The sequence below is a fragment of the Nyctereutes procyonoides genome, unplaced genomic scaffold, assembly GCF_905146905.1.
Source record: "Nyctereutes procyonoides isolate TBG_1078 unplaced genomic scaffold, NYPRO_anot_genome, whole genome shotgun sequence".
In the NCBI taxonomy this organism is placed as follows: Eukaryota; Metazoa; Chordata; class Mammalia; order Carnivora; family Canidae; genus Nyctereutes; species Nyctereutes procyonoides.
Genome location: NW_026575044.1, coordinates 51,436,952 through 51,461,489, shown reverse-complemented (window position 1 = coordinate 51,461,489; position 24,538 = coordinate 51,436,952). Strand labels below are relative to the sequence as shown.

Sequence of the window (24,538 nt, the reverse complement as noted above, 5' to 3'; positions counted from 1 at the left end):
AATACCACATTAACCAAGATTATCAAATACAACTTCATCAATAGCGGGACGAACAGATGTCTAGATCTGTCTAGACAAAAGCACACAATATCCTTATCTTTAATAAGGATAAGTATTGCAAGTATTTTGACATTTCACTCTGATACTTTGACATTTTCTCCTGAAAATAAAGCTATTTTCCTGTATAATCTCAATTGTATTACTAAATTTGATATAGTAACGTAAATGAATATACAGTCTGTATTCACATTTATCCGATTGTCTCCAAAATGTCCTTTACTTTTATCTGTTTGTAATAAAAATGCTTTATCTGAATTCTTGCCAAAATCTTTAATTAGAAGGGGAAAAAAGCAATGAGATACACCTAGCTTACTGGCCATTTTACAAAAACTTTAATGACATGAAGAACTACTCTAAATTGAAATACTAAAGAGACAGGACAACCAGATGCAACTGTAATCCTTGATTAAATCCTAGATCAAAAACAATAAAAGTAAAGGACATTTTGGAGACAATCGGATAAACGTGAATATAGACTGTATATTCATTTACGTTACTATATCAAATTTAGTAATACAATTGAGATTATACAGGAAAATAGCTTTATTTGCAGGAGAAAATGTCAAAGTATCAGAGTGCAATGTCAAAATACTTGCAAATTCCTCTTAAATGATACACAAAAAAAGTATTCATGGAAGGACAAAGAAAACAAAGATGGTCAATTGTTAACAACTGGTTAATCTGGATGAGGGGCATACACACATTCACTGTGATATTCTTCAATATTTCTGCAGAGGAAGGAAAAGTAAGAAGCAGCAAGAAAGGATGGGTAAGGTATTTCTTATCACTTTCTATCTTGAAAAACAGATCAAAGAAAACCAAAAGTTTATGTTTTATGGTAATATCTAATGAGACCAGTAATAGTTTTCTAAAGTCAAATTTCTGAAAAACCATAAAATTGGAACATACCTGACATGAATCACTTGTAGGTAATTTAAAATCATTTTCTGGAGGTTCCTGTCCTAGGTCTTCATATATCATTCCTGGAATAGCTAGTTGCTCAAAATAAGCCTCTAAATGTTCATCATAAAACTCTTCATCATCAATATCATCATCTACTAGTAAAATGGAAAAAAAAAAAAAAAGGAAACATTTTAAAGTACTGACTCAATAAACGTTATTTAACCAAAATGTTGATAAAAGCCTTCTGAGGAAGAAAACAGAACAGGAGGTCCCTAAGCTCACCTCACTATAGGGATACACCTAGATAACACTCACATGTAAGTGTGAATAACCCAGAAAAGGATCAAAGACTGGCAGAACAAACACTCCACAGCTAAACGTGGAAAAAAGGCCACATCAAGGAGATTAGGAAGGGCAGAGACACGGTCAGAAGCTAAATGAAACCATAGGATAGTCTGCAAAAGGGAGGGACTCCAAGGGTCAAGAGAGGGGAAACAGACCCTCAGACCAGGCACCCTAGACACAAGGAAGACAAACCCCCATGACATTTGGCTTTGAAAACCAGAGGGGCCAAATTTCACAAATTCTTACAATTACTCGGGCATAACACCTGGAACTTAAAAAAAAAAAAAAAAAATCAGTGGGCTTGGCTCTGGCAGAGCTGAAAGGGCAAGAGGAAATGGAGTCCTTATCTTTAAAGAGACAACACAACAAACAACCCCAGAGATACAACATAGAAGTAGCAGTTTGAAAACCACTGAAGGTATGTGGGAGGGAGATTTGTTATCTAATTTTGGGGCATGTGCTAGAGGAGCAGGGATCTCTGGGAGACTTCAGGAACAAAGGAGCTGGCAGGTACCATTTCCCTTCCCTAACCCCCAGCCTAAATACACAAACACCTCTGGGGACCAGTAGGGCAAAGACACTCAGTAGGTAACCTGCTAACAGTGCACACTGCCACACATTCTGCTACAGACACACCCCTTCCAATATGCTCCTGGTCAGAACTGATCCAAAATAGTGCCACAAGCCTAGCACTATGCAAGCAGTCCTGACAAGGTCCAGCACCACTCCAAAGTGACTTTTGCTCCAAAGAGGGAGAAAGATCACCACACACATATCAAGACTGTGGTTCCAGCAGTAGACTGAGGACAGATAGCTGATTTTTTTTAAGTAATTTTTTGTTGTTGTTGTTAAAGATTTTATTTATTTATTCATGAGAGACACAGAAGGAGAGAGAGAGAGGCAGAGACACAGGCAGAGGGAGAAGCGGGCTCTATGCAGGGAGCCCGATGCAGGACTCAATCCTGGGTCTCCAGGATCACACCCTGGGCTGAAGGCAGCGCTAAACCTCTGGGCCACCAGGGCTGCCCCAGATAGCTGATCTGATTGCAGACCTCACCCACCAGTGAAACCTTCTCGGGACAACACACAGAAAGTGCCTACAATAGCTCTGGTAAACATCTGGTCTGACTCAACTTAAGCCCAAGCAGCCCCAGACTGCCCCATTACAACACAAGGACCATATCCTGTCCACAACAGAAAAAGAGAAACTCTGCAGATGACTGCACCGAAGGCAAAAGCAGTTCAGCCACAACAGCAGGGCACACGCAACACACACAAGATACCTCTTAAGCACCAGGTTCTGGAAAACAGGAGAAGTTGCACAGAAGGGCACTACAAGACCTCTTCTTCCTAAGGCCACCACTTTAAGAGCAGGAGACGTAGCTGACTGTCATACCACATAGAAACAGAGTCAGACAAAAGACGACAGAGGAATATGTCCCAAATGAAAGAACAAACTCAAAGCAACAGAATTCCTATAAAGAATTTAAAGTAATGGTCATAAAGATATGCAGTAGACTAAAGAGTAACAGACATCAGGAAACCCTTAACAAGGAGATAGAAAACATAAAAGAAGAGCCAAAGATAAACAATTTAATGACTAAAATCAAAAATATATTGAATGAATAGATGGAATACATAGACAAGATAAAGCAGAGGAATGGATTAGCAACCTGGAAGGCAGGGTAATAGAAAACAATCAAGCTGAACATAAGAGAAAAATTAGTAATAGAAAAGTGAAAATAGGAGCAGCTGAGTGGCTCAGTTAGTTGGTTAAGTGTCTGCCTTCAGTTCAGGTCATGATCCCAGAGTCCCAGGATCCAGCCCCAATTCAGACTCCCTACTTAGAAGGGAGCCTGCTTCTTTCACACCCTCAAATAAATAAATAAAATCTTTAAAAAAAAAAGTGAAAATAGATTTAGAGAACACAGCAACACCATCAAATGTATTAATATTCACATTACAGGAATCCCAAAAGGGGAAAAAGAGAGAAGAGGGGGCAGACAATCTATTTGAAGACATAATAGCTGAAAACACTCCAAATCTGGGGAAGGAAACAGAAATCCAGATCCAGAAGGCACAGAGAGGCCCCAACAAAATCAAACCAAGGAGGTATGTGCCAAGACACATAGCAATCAAAATGGCAAAAAAAAAAAAAAAAAAAAAAAAAGTGATAGAGAATTCTAAAAGCAGCAAGAGTGTTGGGGTGCCCGGGTGGCTCAGTCTGTTAAGCATCCAACTCTTGATCTCCTATCTCAGCTCAGTTCTCAATTTCAGGGCCATGAGTTTAAGCCTCATGTTGGGCTCCATGCCTTAAATAAATATAAAATAAAAATAAAAAGCAGCAAGCAAAAACAGTTACATACAAGGAAAACCCTAAAAAGCTATTTGATTTTTCAGCAGAATTTTGCAGGCCAAAGGGACTGGCATGATATATCCAATGTGCTGAAAGGAAAAAAAATGTAGAGAATACTCTATCCAGCAAGGCTATCATTCAGAATAGAAAGAGAGACAAAGGGGCACCTGGGTGGCTCAGTGGTTGAGTATCTGCCTTTGGCTCAGGGCATGATCTCAGGGTCCTGGGACTGAGTCCCACACTGGGCTCCCCACAGGGTGCCTGCTTCTCCCTTTATGTCTCTGCCTCTCTGTCTCTCATGAATAAATAAAATCTTTAAAAAGAGAGAAAGAGGGATCCCTGGGTGGCGGAGCAGTTTGGCGCCTGCCTTTGGCCCAGGGCGCGATCCTGGAGACCCGGGATCGAATCCCACATCGGGCTCCCGGTGCGTGGAGCCTGCTTCTCCCTCTGCCTATGTCTCTGCCTCTCTCTCTCTCTCTTTCTCTCTCTCTCTCTCTCTCTGTGTGACTATCATAAATAAATAAAAATTAAAAAAAAATTTTTTAAAAGAAACACACACACACACACACACACACACACACACACACAGTTTTCTCAAACAAAATATAAAGGACTTCAAGACCACTAAACTAGCCCTAAAAGAAACGTTAAAAGGCAATTCTTTAAGAAGATATGTAGGAGTAACTATAAAACAAGAAGTGTAACAACAGACAATGGACACTACATAAAGGAGATAATCCAACAGATTTAACAAATATATACGCACCCACCATGGGAAGAACCAAATACAGCAATCAACTGATAATATGCAAAATCTAATGAAGAATAACACAGTAACAATAAGAGACTTTAACACCCCACTTATAGCAATGGACAAATCAACCGTTACTTTGAATGACACACTGGACCAAATGGATCTATGGATAAATTTAGAACATTCCACCTTAAAACATCTTAATACTTTGTAAGCACAAAATGTTCTCCAGAAGAGATAACATTTTAGGTCACAAAACTAGTCTTAACAAATTAAAAAAGGCTGAATGCATCTTTTCTGACCACAAGGCTATGTATGAAACTAGAAATCAAACACAAGAAACCATCTGGAAAGAACACAAATACACAGAAGTTAAATAAAATGATACTAAGAAATGAAAGGGTCAACCAAGAAATCAAAAAGGAAATAAAAACATACATGAACAAATGAAAATGACAACACAACAGTCCAAAATCTTTGGGATGCAGCAAAAGCTGTTCTAAGGAGTAACAACTTTATAACAACACAGACCTATCTCAAGAAGAAAAATCTCAAATAAACAACCTAACCTTACAAATTAAGGAGCTAGAAAAGGAGAACAAACAAAACCCAGGACCAGCAGAAGGAGAGAAATAATAGAGTAGAAATAAAGGAAATAGAAACTAAAAAAAACAATAGAACAAAGAAACCAGAAGCTGATTCTTTGAAAAGATCAATAGAATTGATAAATCTTTAGCAGTATTCATTTGAGAGAGAGGGAAAGAGAGAGAACACACAAAATCAGGAATGAAAAAAAGAAAAACTGAAAGAAATACAAAGGATTATAAGAGAATATTATGACATGCCAAAAAACTGCGACAACCAAGAAGAAATGGGTAAATTCATAGAAACATAACCTCCCAAAAGTCAATCAGGGAGGAAAAAAAAAAGGAAATCTGAACATACTGATTACCAGCAAAGAAATTGAATCAGTAATCAAAAAGCACCCAACCAAACTTTAGGACCAGACAGCTTCACAGGTGAATTCTACCAAAATTTAAAGAAAAGTTAGTATCTATTCTTCTCAAACTATTTCAAAAATTAAAATGGGAAAGAAAGCTTCCAAATTCATTCTATCATTACCCTGACACCAAAATCAAATAAAAACACTACAAAAAAAGAACTACAGGTCAACATGTCTGATGAACAGAGATGCAAAAATCCTCAACAAAATATGAGCAAACTGAACCCAACAATACATTAAAAAAAAAAAATCACTCATCACAATCAAATGAGGTTTATTCCTGGGATGCAAGAGTGAGTTGAAATTCACAAAACAACATGAAACATCACATTAACAAGAAAAAGGATAAAAACCATATGAACACTTCAATAGATGCAGAAAAAGCATGTGACAAAATACAGCATCCATTCATGGTAAAAACCCTCCACAAAGTAGGTTTAGAGGGAACCTACCTCAACATAATAAAGGCCAAATATGAAAAGCAGAAAGCAAACATCATACTCAATGGGGGAAAACTATTAAGAGCTATCCCCCAAGGTCAGGAACAAGACAAAATGTCCACTCACCACTTCTACTCAACATAGTACTAAAAGTCCTAGCCACGGCAATTAGACAAAAAAAAGAAATAAAAGGAACCCAAATTGGTAAGGAAGAAGTAAAACTTTTACTATTTGCAGATGACATGATGCCATATATAGGCTATCCTAAAGACTCTAAAAAATAATAATAATAAACCCACAACAAATAAAAAACAAAACCTACTAGAATTGGTAAATTCAGTAAGACTACAGAATAAAAAAATCGATGTCAGAAATCCATCGCGTATCTATACACTAATAATGAAGTAGCAGAAAGAAAAATTAAAAATCCCATTTACAATTGCAGCAAAAATAACAAAATACCAGGGAATAATGTAGCCAAGGAGGTAAATGACTTGTATTCCGAAAACTAAGAGACTGATGAAAGAAATTGAAGACAACACAAGCAAATGGAAAGATATTCATACTCATGAACTTGAAGAACAAACATTGTTAACATGTGTACATGAGCAAAAGCAATGTATAGATTTAATGCAATCCCTATGAAAAATCAAAATACCAACAGTACTTTTCACAGAGGTAAGGATAAACAATCCTAAAATTTGTAAGGAACTACAAAAGTCCCCCAAGAGCCAAAGCAATCTTGAAAAATAACAAAACCAGAGGTATCATAACCAGATTTCAATACATACAACAAAGCTGTTGTAATCAAAATAAAATGGTACTGGCACAAAAATAAACACACAGATCAAGAGAACAGAAAAGAAAGCCCAGAAACAAACCCATAATTATATGGTCAATTATTCTTCAACATATGAGCTAAAAATACACAATGGAAAAGATCTCTTCACCAAATGGTGTTAGGAAAACTGGATAGCAACATGCAAAACAATGAAACTGAACCGCTTTCTTACACCAAACACACACAAAAAAAAAACTCAAAATGGATTAAGGACCTAATGTGAGACCTGAAACCATTAAAAATAGTAGAAGAGAACAAAGGCAGTAACTCTGATATCGGCCATAACATTTTTGTACCAATGTCTCCTGAGTCAAGGGAAATAAAAGCAAAAATAAACTACTGGGACTATATCAGAATAAAAAGCTTTTGAACAGCAAAAGAAACAATCAACAAAATGTCTGATAAAGGGTTCCTATCTAAAGTATATGAAGAACTACTCTAACACCAAAAAACAAAATAATCCAATTTTTTAAAATGGGCAAGATGACATGAACATACATTTCTGCAAAAAAGACATATGATGGCCAACAGACACATGAAAAGATGCTCAACATCAATCATCAGGTAAACACAAATCAAAACCACAATGAGATGTCACTTCATACTGTCAGAATAGCTAAAGTCAAAAACCACAAGAAACCAACAAGAAATACTGAGTATTGATGTTTGAGAAAAATATGCAGCCAAGAACACTTCATCCAGCAAGGCTGTAATTCAAAACAGAAGTAGAGATAAAAAGCTTCCAGGACAAACAGAAACTAAAAGAATTTGGGATCACTAAATAAGCCCTGCTAGAGATATTAAAGGAGATCCTTTAAGCAAAGGGAGATCCGAAGAGTAACAAAGACAAGAAAGGAACAGAGACAGTGACTTTACAAGTAATACAATGGTACTAAATTCATATCTTAAAAAAAAAAATATCCTATTTATTTGAGAGAGAGAGAGAGAGAAAGTGCCCACAAAAGAGGGAGGAATAGAGTCCCTACTGAGCAGGGAGCCCAATAAAGGGCCTGATCCCAGGATTCCAAGACCATGACCTGAGCTGAAGCAGAAGCTTAACTAAACTGAGCTCATCAAGCACCCCTAAATTCGTATCTTTCAATATTCAAGGTAAACAGATTACATGCCCCAATCAACACACAAAGGATACCAGACTGGATAAAAAAGCAAGACCCACTGATAGGCTGCTTATAAGAGACTCATTTGATATTGAAAGACACCTCCAGATTGGAAGGTAGAGAGAGTGGAAAACCATTTATCATGCTAAGAGACATCAAAAGAAACCTAGAGTAGCAATCCTTATATCAGACAAATTAGATTTTAAACCTAAGACTGTAATAAGTGATGAGGAAAGATGCTATATCATAATTAAAGGGTCCATCCAACACAAAGTTCTAACAATTGCAAATATTTATGCCACTAACATGGGAGCAGCCAAATATATAAACCAATTAATAACAAAATTAAAGAAATACATCGATAATAATACAAAAGTAGGAGACCTTAACACCCCACTCTCTCTTCAATGGACAGGTCACCTAAGAAGATAAACAAGGGCTTTGAATGACACACTGGACCAGATGGACTTCATAGACACATTCAGAGCATTTTTTTTTTAAGATTTTATTTATTCATCAGAGAGAGAGAGAGAGAGACTGGCAGAGACACAGGCAGAGGGAGATGCAGGCTCCCTGCGAGGAGCCTGATGTAGGACTCAATTCCAGGACTCCGGGATCACGCCCTGAGTTGAAGGCAGATGCTCAATCACTGAGCCACCCAGGTGTCCCTGTTCAGAGCATTCTATCATAAAGCAACAGAATACACATTCTTTGTGAGTGCACACAGAACGTTCTCCAGAATAGAGCACATACTGGGTCAAAATCAGGTCTCAACTAGTACCAAAAGATTAGTATCAATCCCTGCATATTTTCAGACCACAGTGCTTTGAAACAACTCAATCAGAAGAGGAAATTTGGAAAGAACTCAAATACATGGAGGCTAGGGAGCATCTTACTAAAGAATGAAAGGGTCAACCAGGAAATTAAAGAATTTTAAAAACTCATGGAAGCAAATGAAAATAACACAACTATTCAATACCTTCAGGATGCAGAAAAGGCAGTCCTAAGAAGGAGGTAATACAAGCCTTTCTCAAGAAACAAGAAGGTCTCAAATATACAACCTAACCTTATACCTAAAGGAGGTAGAGAAAGAACAGCAAATAAAGCCTAAACCCAGCAGGAGAAGAGAAATAATAAATTAGAGCAAAAATCAATGAAACAGAAACCAAAAGAACTGTAGACAAGATCACAAGACTGGGAGCTTGAAAAGAATAAAGATGGATAACCTTCTGATCAAAAAGACCAAAAAGAAAAGGACCTAAATAAGTAAAATCACGAATGAGAGAGGAAAACACCAAAGAAATACAATTCTAAGAACATATTATGAGCAACTAAATGCCAACAAAGTAGGCAATCTGGAAGAAATGGATGCATTCCTAGAAACATAACTACCACAACTGAAACAGAAGAAACAGAATACCTGAATAGACCCATAATCAGCAAAGAAATTGAAGCAGTCATCAAAAAATAAAGAACAAGAGTCTAGGGCCAGATGGCTTCCCAGGGGAATTCTACCAAACATCTAAAGAAGAAATAATACATATTCTTCTGAATGTTTCAAAAAAATAGAGATGGAAGGACAAGTTCCAAACTCTTTCTCTAAAACCAGCATTACCTTGATCCCAAAACCAGAAAAATCCCACAAAAAAGAGAATTATAGACCAATATCCCTGATGAACATGGATGCAGAATTTCTCACCAAACAACTAGCCAACAGGATCCAACAGTATATTAAAAGGATTATTCACCATGACCAAGTGGGATTTATTCCTCGGCTGCAAGAGTTGTTCAACATCTGCAAATCAATCAATGTGATACATCGCATCAATAAAAGGACAGGAACCATATGATCCTCTCAATAGATGCAGAAAAAGCATGTAACAAAGTACAGCATCCTTTCTTGATTAAAACTCCACAGTTTAATGACCAGTTTAATGACTTTAATGACCCAGATTTATCCCCGGGATGCAAGGCTGGTTCAACACTCATAAAACAATCAATGTGATAGATCATATCAACAAGAGACAAAACAACAACCATATGATCCTCTCAATAGATGCAGAGAAAGCATTTGACAAAATACAGCATCCATTCCTGATCAAAACTCTTCAGAGTGTAGGGAGAGAGGGAACATTCCTCAGCAACTTAAAAGCCATCTACGAAAAGCCCACAGCAATTATCATTCTCAATGGGGAAACACTGGGAGCCTTTCCCCTAAGATCAGGAACACAATAGGGATGTCCACTCTCACCACTGCTTCTCAACATAGTACTAGAAGTCCTAGCCTCAGGAATCAGGCAACAAAAATAAATAAAAGGCATTCAAATTGGCAAAGAAAAAGTCAAACTCTCCCTCTTTGCAGATGACAGGACATTGCACATAGAAAACCCAAAAGACTCCACCCCAAGATTGCTAGAACTCATACAGCAATTCGACAGTGTGGCAGGATACAAAATCAATAGCCAGAAATCAGTGGCATTTCTATACACTGACAAGGAGACTGAAGAAAGAGAAATTAAGGAGTCAATCCCATTTACAACTGCACCCAAAAGCATAAGATACCTAGGAATAAACCTAACCAAAGAGGCTAAGGATCTATACCCTAAAAACTACAGAACACTTCTGAAAGAAATTGAGGAAGACATAGAGATGGAAAAAAATTCCATGCTCATGGATTGGAAGAATTAATATTGTGGAAATGTCTATGCTACCCAGGGCAACTTACACCTTCAATGCAATCCCTATCAAAATACCATGGACTTTCTTCACAGAGTTGGAACAAATCATCTTGAGATTTGTATGGAATCAGAAAAGACCCCTAATGTCCAGGGGAATACTGAAAAAGAAAACCAATGCCAAGAGAATCACAATGCCAGATTTCAAGCTGTACTACAAAGCTGTGATCATCAAGACAGTATGGTACTGGCACAAAAACAGACACACAGATCAATGGAACAGAGAACCCAGAAATGGGCCCCCAACTCTATGGTCAACGAATATTTGACAAAACAGGACAGAATATCCACTGGAAAAAGGACAGTCTCTTCAATAAATGGTGCTGGGAAAATTGGACAGCCACATGTGGAAGAATGAAACTAGACCATTCTCTTACACCAGACACAAAGAGAAACTCAAAATTGATGCAAGATCTAAATGTGAGACAAGAATCCATCAAAATCCTAGAGGAGAACACAGGCAGTACCATTTTGAATTTGGCCACAGCGACTTCTTGCAAGATACATCTATGAAGACAAAGGAAACAAAAGCAAAAATGAATTATTAGGACTTAAGATAAAAAGCTTCTGCACAGCAAAATAAACGGTCAACAAAACTAAAAGACAACCTACAGAATGGGAGAAGATATCTGCAAATGACAGATCAGATAAAGGGCTAGTACCCAAGATCTATAAAGAACTTACTGAATTCAACAGCAAAGAAACAAAAAATCCAATCATGAAATAGGCAAATGACATGAAGAGAAATCTCACAGAGGAAGACAGACATGGCCAACAAGCACATGAGAAAATGCTCCGCATCACTTGCCATCAGGGAAATACAAATCAAAACCACAATGAGATCCCACCTCACACCAGTGAGAATGGGGAAAATTAACAAGACAAGAAACCACAAATGTTGGAGAGATGTGCAGAAAGGGGAACCCTCTTCCACTGTTGGTGGGAATGTGAACTGGTGCAGCCACTCTAGAAAACTGTGTGAGGTTCCTCAAAGAGTTAAAACTGGAGCTACCCTATGACCCAGCAATTGCACTGCTGGGGATTTACCCCAAAGATACAGAAGCAGTGAAACGGCAGGACACCGCACCCCAATGTTTATAGCAACAATGTCCACAATAGCCAAACTGTGGAAGGAGCCTCAGTGTCCATCGAAAGATGAATGGATAAAGAAGATGTGGTCTATATGTACAATGGAATATTACTCAGCCATTAGCAACGATGAATACCCACCTTTAACGTGGATAGAACTGGAGGGTATGATGCTGAGTGAAGTAAGTCAATCGAAGAAGGACAAACATTATATGGTCTCATTCATTTGGGGAATATAAAAAATAGTGTAAAGGAATAAAGGGGAAAGGAGAGAAAATGAGTGAGAAATATCAGTGAGGGTGACAGAACATGAGAGACTCCTAACTCTGGGAAACGAACAAGGGATAGTGGAAGGAGAGGTGGGTGGGGGGATGGGGTGACTGGGTGACGGGCACTGAGTGGGGCACTTGACGGGATGAGCACTGGGTGTTATGGTATATGTTGGCAAACTGAACTCCAATTAAAAAAATACCAAAAAATAAAAATATACAAAAAATATACAATAAAAAAATATACTCCACAGTGTAGGGATAGAGGGAAAATACTGCAATATCTTAAAAGCCATCAAGGGAAAGTCCACAGCGAATATCATTCTCAATGGGGAAAAACTGAGAGCCTTTCCCCTAAGGCAGGAACACGACAGAAATGTCCACTCTCACCACTGTTGTTCAATGTAGTACTAGATGTCCTAGCCTCAGCATCAGACAACAAAAAGAAATAAAAGGCACCCAAATCGGCAAAGTCGTCACTCTTTGCATATGACTTAACATTCTACATGGAAACCCCCAAAGACTCCACCTCCAAATTGCTAGAAATCATTCAGGAATTCAGCAAAGTGGCAGGATACAAAAATCAATGCACAGAAATCAGTGGCATTTCTATACATATCATTAGACAGAAGAAAAATTAAAGAGTTGATCCCATTTACAATTGCACCCAAAACCATAAGATACCTACGAGTAAACCTAACCAAAGAAGCAAAGGACCTGTATGCAGGAAACTATAGAACACTCATGAAAGAAATTGAGGAAGACACAAAGGAAAAACATTCCATGCTCATGGATTGGAGAACAAAAATTGTTAAAATGTCTATGCTACTTAGAATAATCTATACATTCAATGCAATACCTATCAAATTACCTTCAACTTTTTTCACAGAGCTGGAACAAACAATCCTAAAATTTGTATGGAAATAGAAAAGACCCCAAATAGCCAAAGGAATGTTGAAAAAGAAAACCAAAGCTGGTGGCATCACAATTCCAGACTTCAAGCTGTATTACAGAGCTCTCATCAAGACAGTATGGTACTGGCACAACCACAGACACAAAGATCAATGGACCAGAACAGAAAACACAGAAATGGAGCCTCAATTCTATGGTCAATCATCTTCAACAAAGCAGCAAAAAATATCTAATGGAAAAAAGTCTCTTCAACAAATGGTGCTAGGAAAGTTGGGCAGCCACATGCAGAAGAACGACACTGGACCACTTTCTTACACTGTACAAAAAAATACTCAAAATTGATGAAAAAAAGACAAAAATCCATCAAAATACTAAAGGACATATAGGCAGCAACTCCTACAGACACCGGCCACTGCAACTTTTTGCTAGATACATCTCCAAAGGGAAGGGAAACAAAGACAAAAATGAACTATCATCAAGATAAAAAATTAAAAGACAACCAACAGAATGGGAAAAGATATTTGCACATGTCCTATCAGATAAAGGGCTAGTATCCAAAATCTATGAAGAACTTATCAAGCTCAACACCCAAAGAATAATCCAATTGAGCAATGGGCGAAGACATGAACAGGCATTTCTCCAAAGACAGACAGACACATGGCCAACAGACACGTGAAAAAATGCTCAACATCACTTGCCATCAGGGAAATACAAATCAAAACCACAATGAGATACCACCTTTCACCAGTCAGAATGGCTAAAATTAACAAGTCAGGAAACAACAGAGGTTGGCAAGGATGTGGAGAAAGGGGAACCCTCTTGCACTGTTGGTGAGAATGCAAGCTGGTGCAGCCACTCTGGAAAACAATGTGTAGGTTCCTCAAAAAGTTGAAAAGAGCTACCCTAAAACCCTGCCATTGCACCACCAGGTATTTACCCCAAATATAAAAGTGTAGTGATCTGAAGAGGCACCTGCATCCCAATGTTTATAGCAGCAGTATCCACAATAGCCAAACTATGGAAAGAGCCCAGATGTCAGATGTCCATCGACAGATGAATGTATAAAAATGTGGTTTGTACACACACACACACACACACACACACGTACATACAATGGAATCCTTCTCATTCATCAAAATTGAAATCTTGCCATTTGCAAAGACATGGATGGATCTAGAGGATATTATGCTGAGTGAAATAAATCAATTAGAGAAAGAACTGTCATATGATCTCACTCATTTGTGGAATTTAACAAAACAGAGGATCATAGGAGAAGAGAGAAAAAATGAAGACAAAATCAGAGAGGGAGACAAACTATAAGAGACAATCACAGGAAACAAACTGAGGAGGGGTGGGGGTGGGGGAAATAGGGTAACTGGGTAATGAACATTAAGGAGGGCACATGATGTAATGAGCACTGGGTGTTATAGAAGACTGATAAATCACGGAACTCTACCTCTGAAACTAATAATACACTATGAAAGTTAGCGGATTTTTAAAAAAATTTTAATTAAAAAAATGAGAAAAATATAAGCAAAAATTTTAACCCAATCAAAAAAAAACCCCCAAAACATATACAAATAGTAATTCATTTTTTTTTTTTACAAACAGTAATTCAAAGGGCTATATGCACACTCCTATGTTTACTGCCTCATTATTTACAATAGCCTAACTATGGAAGCAGCTCAAGTGTCTATCCATTGATGAATGGATACCAAAGATGTGGTCCACACACCCACAGGAATACTACCCATAAAAGAAAATAAAATCCTGGGCCACCTGGGTAGCTTAGGTAGTTAAGCACCTGCTTTCAGCTCAGGTCATGATCTGACTGGGCTCCTACTCAGTGGAGAGTCTGCTTCTTCCTCTATCCCTTCCCCCTTCTTGCACTGCCTCTTTCTCCCAAATAAATAATAAAAATCCTTTGTAAAAAAAATTAATATAAAAAAATAAAATGTTGCCATTTTGAACAACATGGATCAAGCTAGAATCTATTATGCTAAGTGAAATAAGGTAATCACAGAAAGAACTACCATATGACTCTATTTCTATGTGAAATTTAAAAACAAAACAAACAAGCTAAGGGGAAAACAAAGTGAAAGGGGGACAAACTGAGAAACAGACTTTTAATTCCAGAGAACTGATGGTCACCAGAGGGAAGGGTGGTGGGAAGCCATGAAATAGGTAATGTAGAGCACACTTTTCATGATAAACACAAAGTAAGGCACAAAACTGATTAAATCACTCTATTGCATACCTGAAAGTAATATAACACTGTATGTTAACTATACTGGAATTAAAATTAAAAAAAAAAAAAAGTCAATAAAACACATGGGTCAACAGTCCATGTAAATTTAACATCCACGTAATGAAAAAACTATTCATAACTTCAGTCTATAAATCATTATGAGCCTTCTAATACAAACTAAATATTTAATCTTCTTTGAGAGAATAGCACAGAAAAAAATTCTGGCATATGGCAAAAGTTAGAATGAATGTGGCATCAAAGATCAGTGGGAAAAGCGTAGGTTCCTTAGAAAACAGTGTGCCAGTGGGTAACTATCAAAAAGGGACAGATAAGCCTGTAACAGGAGAAGTAAAAAAATATTCTTGGTGAGTTAATGGTTAAGTATAAAATGAAACTTCAAACAATACTTGATATTGAGAAAGAAGCAACTAAGGAAAAAATATATAGCAAAGTTGAATACCAAGAGATACGAAAAAAATTACTCAACTCCCATCAAAACCAAAAAGTTGTAAATAAACAAAACACTAGCAGTGGTTTTTAGTGTTCTAACACCCAGTACAGCAAAGCCAGGATAAATACTAGGACTCTCAAGCACTAGTAACAGTAATGTAATTTGTCACTGCCTTTTCAAGAGGATAATTTTGCAGTCAGCATTAAGAGCCTTAAAAATGCTCATAATTTTTTACTTAGGTATTTCACCTCTAAAAACCTAGCCTACTAAAACAAAGATCTGTCTGAATTTAATGATTCCTTATTCACAATTCCATAATCCAAATATATCTAAAAACTTTGGTAGCAAAACCTATCCTGAATTTATAATTTTTATTTATCCCACTCAGCTCATCAGCCTGGCCTTCAAACCTGTCATTAATTTGGTCCCTTCCTACTCTTCTGAGTTTATTTCCCAAAATAGCCTTCTACAGGTACTTAAACATGCCACACAAAACCACAAGAGTTTGGCTATTCTCCAATCATGGCCTAAAATGCCTCCACCCTAGGGCCTTTATTGAAGTCCTGAAAACACTTCTCTTCCTAAATATATGTTAAGGTCTATCATGGGTATTTTCAAGAAAAAGGAAAAATTGCATCCCCTTTTAATAAAGCTTCACAGATACCTTCCTCAATCAGAACTTGTCACCCTCCTAGGATTCCTGCACAATTTGTACTGTTGAGATACACTTACTGTAGTCAGAGGGTTAGTTCTTAAATGGCAGACCTTTCAAAGGCTAAGTATTTCATTGTTCCCCCAATTTTTTAATATAGTGCTTTATACTCTGTATCCTAATGATAACAAACTGAGGGATGAGCATAATCATATCAGGTTTCATAATAAACTTTAAAAAGTTCCATCACTCAACAGAAGCAGCCATCTGAGTGCTGGTAGGGAGCAGTGAAAGGAGAAAACAAAGAAATCAAAAGCTGGCAAAGTAACTACTGAAACAAAGACATAGGAAGATGTGGCGTAGCCAGGTAAGGACTAGGAGAACACAAGTCACTTTACAGTACCAGAAGAATCCTCCAAGCTTCTCAGTGATGGAAGTTTCTCATTTTCTAATAAACTAGTGTGGCTTAAGTCACTGTGTGGATTCTTGTCTTCAAAAGGTCTTCCAGCATGAGGAACAACAATCTACAAGAAATAAAATGCAAGTAACAGAAGCAAACTCACTACTCTGAAGACCACAGTACAAGGTTGCAAAACGGACCACTAATGTGCTCAGTATTTGTAATTCACAACTTAGGCAACAAAGGTCTACCTGTTTTATGTGTATCAGTAACTCTCCTTGACCCCATGCCACCTTCCTCTCCTGATCCACTCACTGAGACATTAGTAAAATTTAATATCTCATATTGTATGCACAAGCTCAAAAGACCTAGTCATATAGTTAGTATACTAATACCCAACTGAATTTGAACAATACAAGGCTTGGGGTAGGAAGTGAAGGTAACAGCCAAGTTGGACTCTGCAACTTACGATGGCATTGCTGAGTTTCCTATTCCTCAACCCAGGGACCACATAACCCAAGGGCACACAGCAGTTTATTAAGGGCATTCAAGGCCCAGAATAAAAGAGAACATTGCCTTCTATGTGTCAATTTTATTTCACAATCATATTAAATATATGTCAGACATCGCCATCTTTAAAATTAGATTTATGCTCACCAACACACACACACACACACACACACATACACACACACAAGTCAAATGCAGTAATAGCTCCCTCTGGTCTATGTTTTCTAACATTTTTTTTCCCCTCTTGCTCTTACTTTATCATCTCCCTTTTATTAAGTATCTCATGTTTCTATACTTGCTTTGCTGCTTTCCAGTGTTATGGTCCCTCCCTTACTATCAGTGGCTTTTAATACTTTTTTGGAAGTCAATTTTCAGCCATCCTAAAAAACAAATTTCCTACCATGAAGATAAGTTATGTTCTTTCCCTTGAGAAACTATGGCATTCTAAGTGTTCAAGAAATCATGCTTCTGACTTAATTTCAATTTGACTACACCTGAATTTCCTTTAAAAGGCACCTCTCAAATTTGAAAGTTTGTTAATACAAGTAGCAAGTGTATAGAGCAGGGGTCAGCAAACATTTTCTGTAGAGTCAGCTAGCAAGATTTCGGGTTTTGTCTGCCTTACAGTCTCTGTCACAAATTCTCAACTCGGCTATCATAGCACAAAGCAGCCCTAAACAATACAGAAACAAATGGGTATGGCTGTGTTCCAACAAAACTTTACAGAAATGGGCAGATCGGATTTGGACAATAAGGTACAGATTGCCAACCTGTAGCACAGAGAAATAACTCTTTAGACCTTTTTGTTTATAAAATATAAATACAAGACTCCAGACTTGAAATTCCTGCCAACGATTTGTGTTGGACACGAACTACTGCTCTGCTAAGCATCTTTTCCTTTGAGGAGCTCATCTCTTTTTACATCATGTGGACCTGGGGGGGTTGTCAGCTGCACTCCAATCTGTATGTAAACACACACAGAAGCAGCCTGAGTCCAGGCTCAACAAACAGTATTTTATTCCAACTTATCCCTTGGAACAGTGACTTACATAGAGAAAAACATAGGACCCTAGTGAGCTCATTATAGTTGTCATCCTTTTCTTTTTTTAAATTTACTCTCAAAGGAAGATCACAGTCTTCTTTTTTTATCACGAATATTAAGAATGTAGCTTGGATTCATTCTTGGATGAATTGCCCACAAGTGAAGATACCTCTTAATCAATTACTGACTACTTCACTTGGATTGCCCACAATTGAAGATACCTCTTAATCATTACTGACTACCAACCATGTGCCAGGCACCCAAGATAAAATAAATGAAACAGAGAGAAACCCTTTCCCTCCCAGAGCCATTATTCTAGAGGCAGCCACCAAGGGGTGAAGTAGAGCAAAGGTGGCAAAGTCCTGATGACACATGGAACCCTGGACCAGGACTGCTCTCATGTCCTGGTAACTTGAAGCAGTAGCCAGGATTTCTGCTATTTAAAGTACAAGACTTTAACTATTATTACTACTATCTAACACCTGCATCTGTGAAACAGGACCTTGTACTCTCTCAGTAACACTCCAGAAATTGATAACATATGAAAGATTACCTTGTTGTCCTTATTCTTCAACCATGATTGTAAACAAACATCAACAGGTGAATCTGTTTGAGAAAAAGATTATTTTATCAACTAAATACCCAACAATCCCTAAAAATATCAAATTAATGAACTAAACATATTTTCCCGTTAAGCAGAATAGAGCACTTTTAAATGACAGTATAGGAACTTACCACTGGTCAGTTAAACTGTCAGGGTTGGGAAGTATGAAAAATTATACATGTGCCCCCCTCCCCTCCAAAAAAACTTGACTATGAATCAAGACTTTAAAGCTAACTTTTGCTTTATAGAGGGAAAAGAAAAACAAGAAAAATGACAGCCATGCCTAAGCATATAGACAAATCCAAATCATGGGACAATTTACAGGATGACAAATCATGAGACAATCTACAGGTGACTGACCAAGCTTTTTTCACAGGCACTGACTTAGGACATACAATAAATAATATACCATAAGATAATCTTCTCTGGACTCCAATTCAAGCAAACCAACCCAGATAATTAGTAAAATGAATATGGACTAGAGTGCTATATGATAATAAAAGAACTGTTAAGTATGTTAGCAATATTAACGGAACTGTGGGGGCAGCCCCAGTGGCTCAGTGGTTTAGCGCCGCCTTCAGCCTGGGGTGTTATCCTGGAGACCCGGGATCGAGTCCCACATCAAGTTCCTGGCATGTAGCCTGCTTCTCCCTCTGCCTGTGTTTCTGCCTCTTTCTCTGTGTCTGTCATGAATAAATAAATTCTTAAAAAAAAAAAATAACTGTGGTTATATAAGCAAATGTCTGTATTTTTAGAGGTGCATACTAAAATATCTAGGAATAAAATGAATTAGGAATTTTAAAATACCAGAAAAAAGTAATAAAAAAAACCAGAAGGGATAAAGCAAGTATGAAGTAAATCTTATACTAACTGACACTGTGGGTAAGTAGGAGTTTTTTTTAAAGAAATAAAATTTGCCTAGCGTGAAATCACCACCCCCTAAAGCATACAAATCAGTGGTTTTTAGTATATTCTCAAGGTTGTATTTTCATTACTCCAGAAAGAAACACTGTACCACTAGCAGTCACTCCCCACTCTCCCCTTCCCCTGGGGACCACTAATCTACTGACTCTATGGATTTTGTTGATTCAGTCTACAGATGTCTGTGAATGAGTCTTACAACACATGGCTTTTTTTTTTAAAGATTTATTTATTTGTTTGTTCATTTATTCATTTATTGAGAGAGAGAGAGAGAGGCAGAGACAAGCAGAGGGAGAAGCAGGTTCCACGCAGGAAGCCCGATGTGGGACTCGATCCCGGGTCTCCAAGATCACACCCCAAGCTGTAGGCAGAGCTAAACCGCTGCGCCACTGGGGCTGCCCAACACATGGCCTTTTGTATCTGTCTTCCTTCACTTAGCTTAATGTTTTCAAAATTCATCCATATTACAGTACATATCAATACTTCATTCCTTTTTATGGCTCAGTAATACTCCACTGTATGGACACACTATATATGGTTTATCCAGTCATCAGTTGATGGAAATTTGAGTTGTTCCCACTCTTTTGCTATTGTGATTACTGCTGCGATGAATATTCATGTTCAAGGATTTGGTTGGACATATTTCCCATTTCTCTTGGGTATACACCTAGTACTAGAACTGCTGGCTAATATGATAGTGCTACATTTAACGTTTTGAAGAACTGTCAGACTACTTTCAAAGCAACTACATCATTTTACATGCCCACCAGCACCAGATGAGAGTTTTAATTTCTCCATATCCTCACCAACACTTGCTATTTTCCATCTCTTTGATTATCCCTATTATAGTAGGTGCAAAGTAATTATCTCATGGTTTTGATGTGTATTTCCCTGATGACTAAAGATGTTAAAATCATTTCATGTGTTCATTGGCCATTTTACAACTTCTTTAGACAAATGTCCATTGAAATCCTTTGTCCATTATACAGTATTGGTTTTTGGTCTTTTTGTTTTATTGAATTGTAAGACACGTATTCTGGATGCCAGTCCCTTACCATATATGTGATTTGCAAATATTCTCTTCCATCTTTGTGCTGCCTCTTCACTGTTTTTGAGTCTTTTGAGGCACAAGAGTTTAATTTCAATGAAGTCCAATTAACAATTTTTTCTTTTGTTGTTTTTAAGTGTGAGGAATTAATGCCATTCTCACTATGTTCATACATATTTGACACTTTTCATCAAGAGAAATACAAACACCCATTAAGATTTTTAACAAACAGGGATGCCTGTAAATTGTAAAAAAAAAAAAAAAAATCTGCTTTCTGATTGCTTCTAAGTACTCTGTGTTCTCTTTGTTAGAGAAATTAAAGCTAGGTATTTTAAACTATGTATTGTATTTTTATGTAGTGAAGATAGCATGTCATTCCAAACTTTGTGGTTCAGTACTTAAGCCCATATTATAGGATTGATGAGTGGAAGGTACTTTTGTAAGTTTGTTAAAAATCTTTCTTTTGGGCAGCCCCGGTGGCGCAGCGGTTTGGCGCCGCCTGCAGCCTGGGGTGTGATCCTGGAGACCCAGGATCAAGTCCCACATCGGGCTCCTTGCATGGAGCCTGCTTCTCTCTCTGCCTGTGTCTCTGCCTCTCTCTCTCTCTGTCTGTGTCTCTCATGAATAAATAAAATAAAATCTTTAAAAAAAAAAATTTAAAAAAAATCTTTCTTTTTTTTTAAGATTTTATTTATTTATTTATTCATGAGAGAGGCAGAGACATAGGCAGAGGGAGAAGCAGGCTCCATGCAGGAAGCCCAATGTGGGACTCGATCCTGGAACTCCAGGATCACGCCCTGAGCCAAAGGCAGATGCTCAACCACTGAGCCATCCAGGAGTCCCTATTTTTATAGTTTCTTTGCCAGATCCAATTTGATAGCAATTGTTCAAATGACTCCAAAGCATTCAACTTGGTTTTCTTATACACAATTTTTTTTAGAATTTATAATTCACCAACTTATATAAAATTAAATTTAGGAACAAAAATGACTAGTAGTAATATAAATTGATTGGTGGGGTGAGGATGTGAAAGATATGTCTTGAACGTGATGTGTGCTGTGGCCACCTGACAGCATGGTTTCCAAAGGAAAGGAGCTTTCAGCTTAATCAGTGAAGACAATTAGAAGATTACCCAAGAGACCTTTTCCTGTAAAAATATTAACAGGTAATTGCCAAACAATAAGTGTTTTCAGTTTACCATATCATAGCTTAAGATAAACACCAAAAATAGACAAATGAGAAAGGAAATTTAAATATATACATTAGGAAGTAATTTCTGCAAGTTCAGTACCTTGCACTTGTTCCAGTGGTGAAATCCTATCATAAGGATCTTGGCTCTGCAAGGGTTTTGCAGTTGTAGCTTGCTCCTCTCCTGTTCTTGTTATATCACTTTGCAAAGAAGACTCTCCAAGACCAGCATCTGACAAGTGTTGACCTTCTATAGGATTTTTTTTCTTAGAGATAGAACTTATCAGAAAATAGAATAAAATATTGATTAGCCAGTTATGTATTTAACCTCTGAAAAAGAAAAAAAAATGATTACAGTGAAAAGAAAAATTTCTAGGACCACCCAGAAACTGAAATTGGCTCCACTGCAGGGGCCCTGGGAACTGCACACCATTTTGGATCCAGAGATACATGGTCTACCAAAATCAAATACATCATCACATTGCTATTCTGCCTTTCAAGTGATAAAAAGGTTTTTTTCTTTCCTAAGTATCTCTGAATCTATCACACGTGGAGAAAAACTCAGCTTCCTAAAAACAATAGACTTAAAAGGATATGAGCATATTTGCCAAAAAGCGGATTCTCTGAATTACTAAATGCTTTAAAAGTTTTACTTTTAGCCCCTGCCACTGGCCTGTCCCCATTTTTGTATCTTTGTTGTTTTATATATGGATGACAATGTTTTTCCTTAAAGGCAATTTTCCTCCCAAACTTCTGCAAAAGCTTTTGGGTCTAATGCAGCTCCAAAGCCTTTGACCAGCAAGAGGAGGAGTATGATAAGCTTTTTAAAGAAAGCCCTCTAGATGTAATAAATTCATCATCTGACACACTGATACCTAGGGCCAGGCTTAAATCTGACTATGATGGATGAAAAGAAGACAGTCCTCCCACATATTCCAAGTGCTAACCCTCTGTGCTGAGGCAACTCCCCACTCTAATTTACCTCCCAGTTTCTCCATCTCTGTATTGGGACTGTAATACACAGAAAGCCACCACCAACAGCTCAATCCAAAGGTGCATTCACAGGTGGATAAAGAAAAGTTTCATCCCAAACAGAAGCTGAGTAAAACAGAAGGTAGGGATAGGTGGAAAGACTATAAATGGATACAAAGTTGTATGATAGAGAAGAGAGAAAAAGAGGTGTGTGGGGGGGGTATGTACAACAAAGAAACTGACAAAATGAAAGGGTAATCTACAGCATGGGAGAAAAGATCTGTAAACCATATCTAATAAAGGGATAATATCCAAAATATATAAAGAACTCCTACAACTCAACAACTAAAACAACAACAACAACAAAAGCAAACAATATGATTAAAAATGGGTGGATTTGAAAATATTTTTCCAAAGACATACAGATAACCAACAGGTACAGGAAAAGATCTTCAGCATCACTAATCATCAAGGAAATGCAAATCAGTACCACAATGAGACATCACCTAGTACCTGTTATAATAACTTTCTTTTTTAATATTTTATTTAACTGAAAGAGGGAACACAAGCAGGCAGAGTGGCAGGCAGAGGGAGAAGAAGCAGGCTCCCCACTCAGCAGAGAGCACAATGACGTGGAGGCTCAATTCTAAGGCCCCAGGGTCATGACCCGAGCAGAAGACAGATGCTTAACTGAGCCAACCAGACACCCTGTAATAACTATTATTAAAAGACAAGAAATAGAGACACCTGGGTGGCTCAGTGGTTGAGCGTCTGCCTTTGGCTCAGGTCGTGATCCCAGAGTCCTGGGATGGAGTCCCGCATCGGGTTCCTCAGAGGGAGCCTGCTTCTCCCTCTGCCTGTGTCTCTGTGTCACTGTCTCTCTCATGAACAAATAAATAAAATCTTTAAAAAACGAAAAAAAGAAATAACAAGTGTTGGTGAGGATGTGCACTGCTGGGGGAAATGTACACTGGGAATGTAAACTGTTGCAGTCACTATGGAAAACAAATGGAGGTTCTTTAAAAATTAAAAATAAAACTACCACATGATCCAGCAATCCCACTTTAGGGTATTTATCCAAAGAAAACTAAAATACTAACTCAAAAAGATATATGGTACCCATGTTCACTGCAGCATTATTTTTTTTTAAAGATTTATTTATTTATTTATTTATTTATTTACATATGATAGACATAGAGAGAGAGAGGCAGAGACACAGGAGGAGGGAGAAGAGGCTCCATGCCGGGAGCCCGACGCGGGACTCCAGGGTTGCGCTGTGGGCCAAAGGCAGGCGCTAAACCGCTGAGCCACCCAGGGATCCCCACACTGCAGCATTATTTACAATAATCAAGTTGGAAACAACCTAAGTGTCCACTGATAGATGAATGAAAAAAATGCTGTATATATACATAATGGGGTACTATTCAGCCATAAAAAAAAAAAGAAGGGAGTCTTGCCATTTGTAATAACATGGATGGATTTTAAGGGTGTTACAATAAGAGAAAGACAAATACCACATAATCTCATTTATATGTAAAACCTAAAAATAAAAACAAAAAGCTAAGCTTATAGCTACAGAAAATAGATTAATGGTTCCCAGAGGTTGGGGACCAGGGGCAGGAGAAATGGGTAAAGAGAGTCAAAGGTACAAACTTTCAGATATAACTAAGTCACGTG

At 37.7% G+C, this 24,538-nt stretch overlaps 1 protein-coding gene across 8 annotated transcripts in view; it reads right to left on the bottom strand.

Annotated features, from left to right (window-relative positions):
• The window catches only part of CEP192 (centrosomal protein 192), a 156,383-nt gene that overhangs the window by 117,255 nt on the left and 14,590 nt on the right, over positions 1 to 24,538 (bottom strand). For 5 of the 8 annotated variants that reach the window (XM_055323535.1, XM_055323537.1, XM_055323540.1 and 2 more), the window contains exons 5-8: positions 21,993 to 22,168; positions 18,682 to 18,734; positions 16,580 to 16,700; positions 970 to 1,118 (exon numbers count right to left, since the gene is read on the bottom strand). In XM_055323535.1, the coding sequence (XP_055179510.1) occupies positions 970 to 1,118; positions 16,580 to 16,700; positions 18,682 to 18,734; positions 21,993 to 22,168 (499 nt within the window). Of the gene's footprint in view, positions 1 to 969; positions 1,119 to 16,579; positions 16,701 to 18,681; positions 18,735 to 21,992; positions 22,169 to 24,538 lie in introns of those variants that run through there. The other 3 variants (XM_055323536.1, XM_055323538.1, XM_055323542.1) reach the window with 2 other exon arrangements.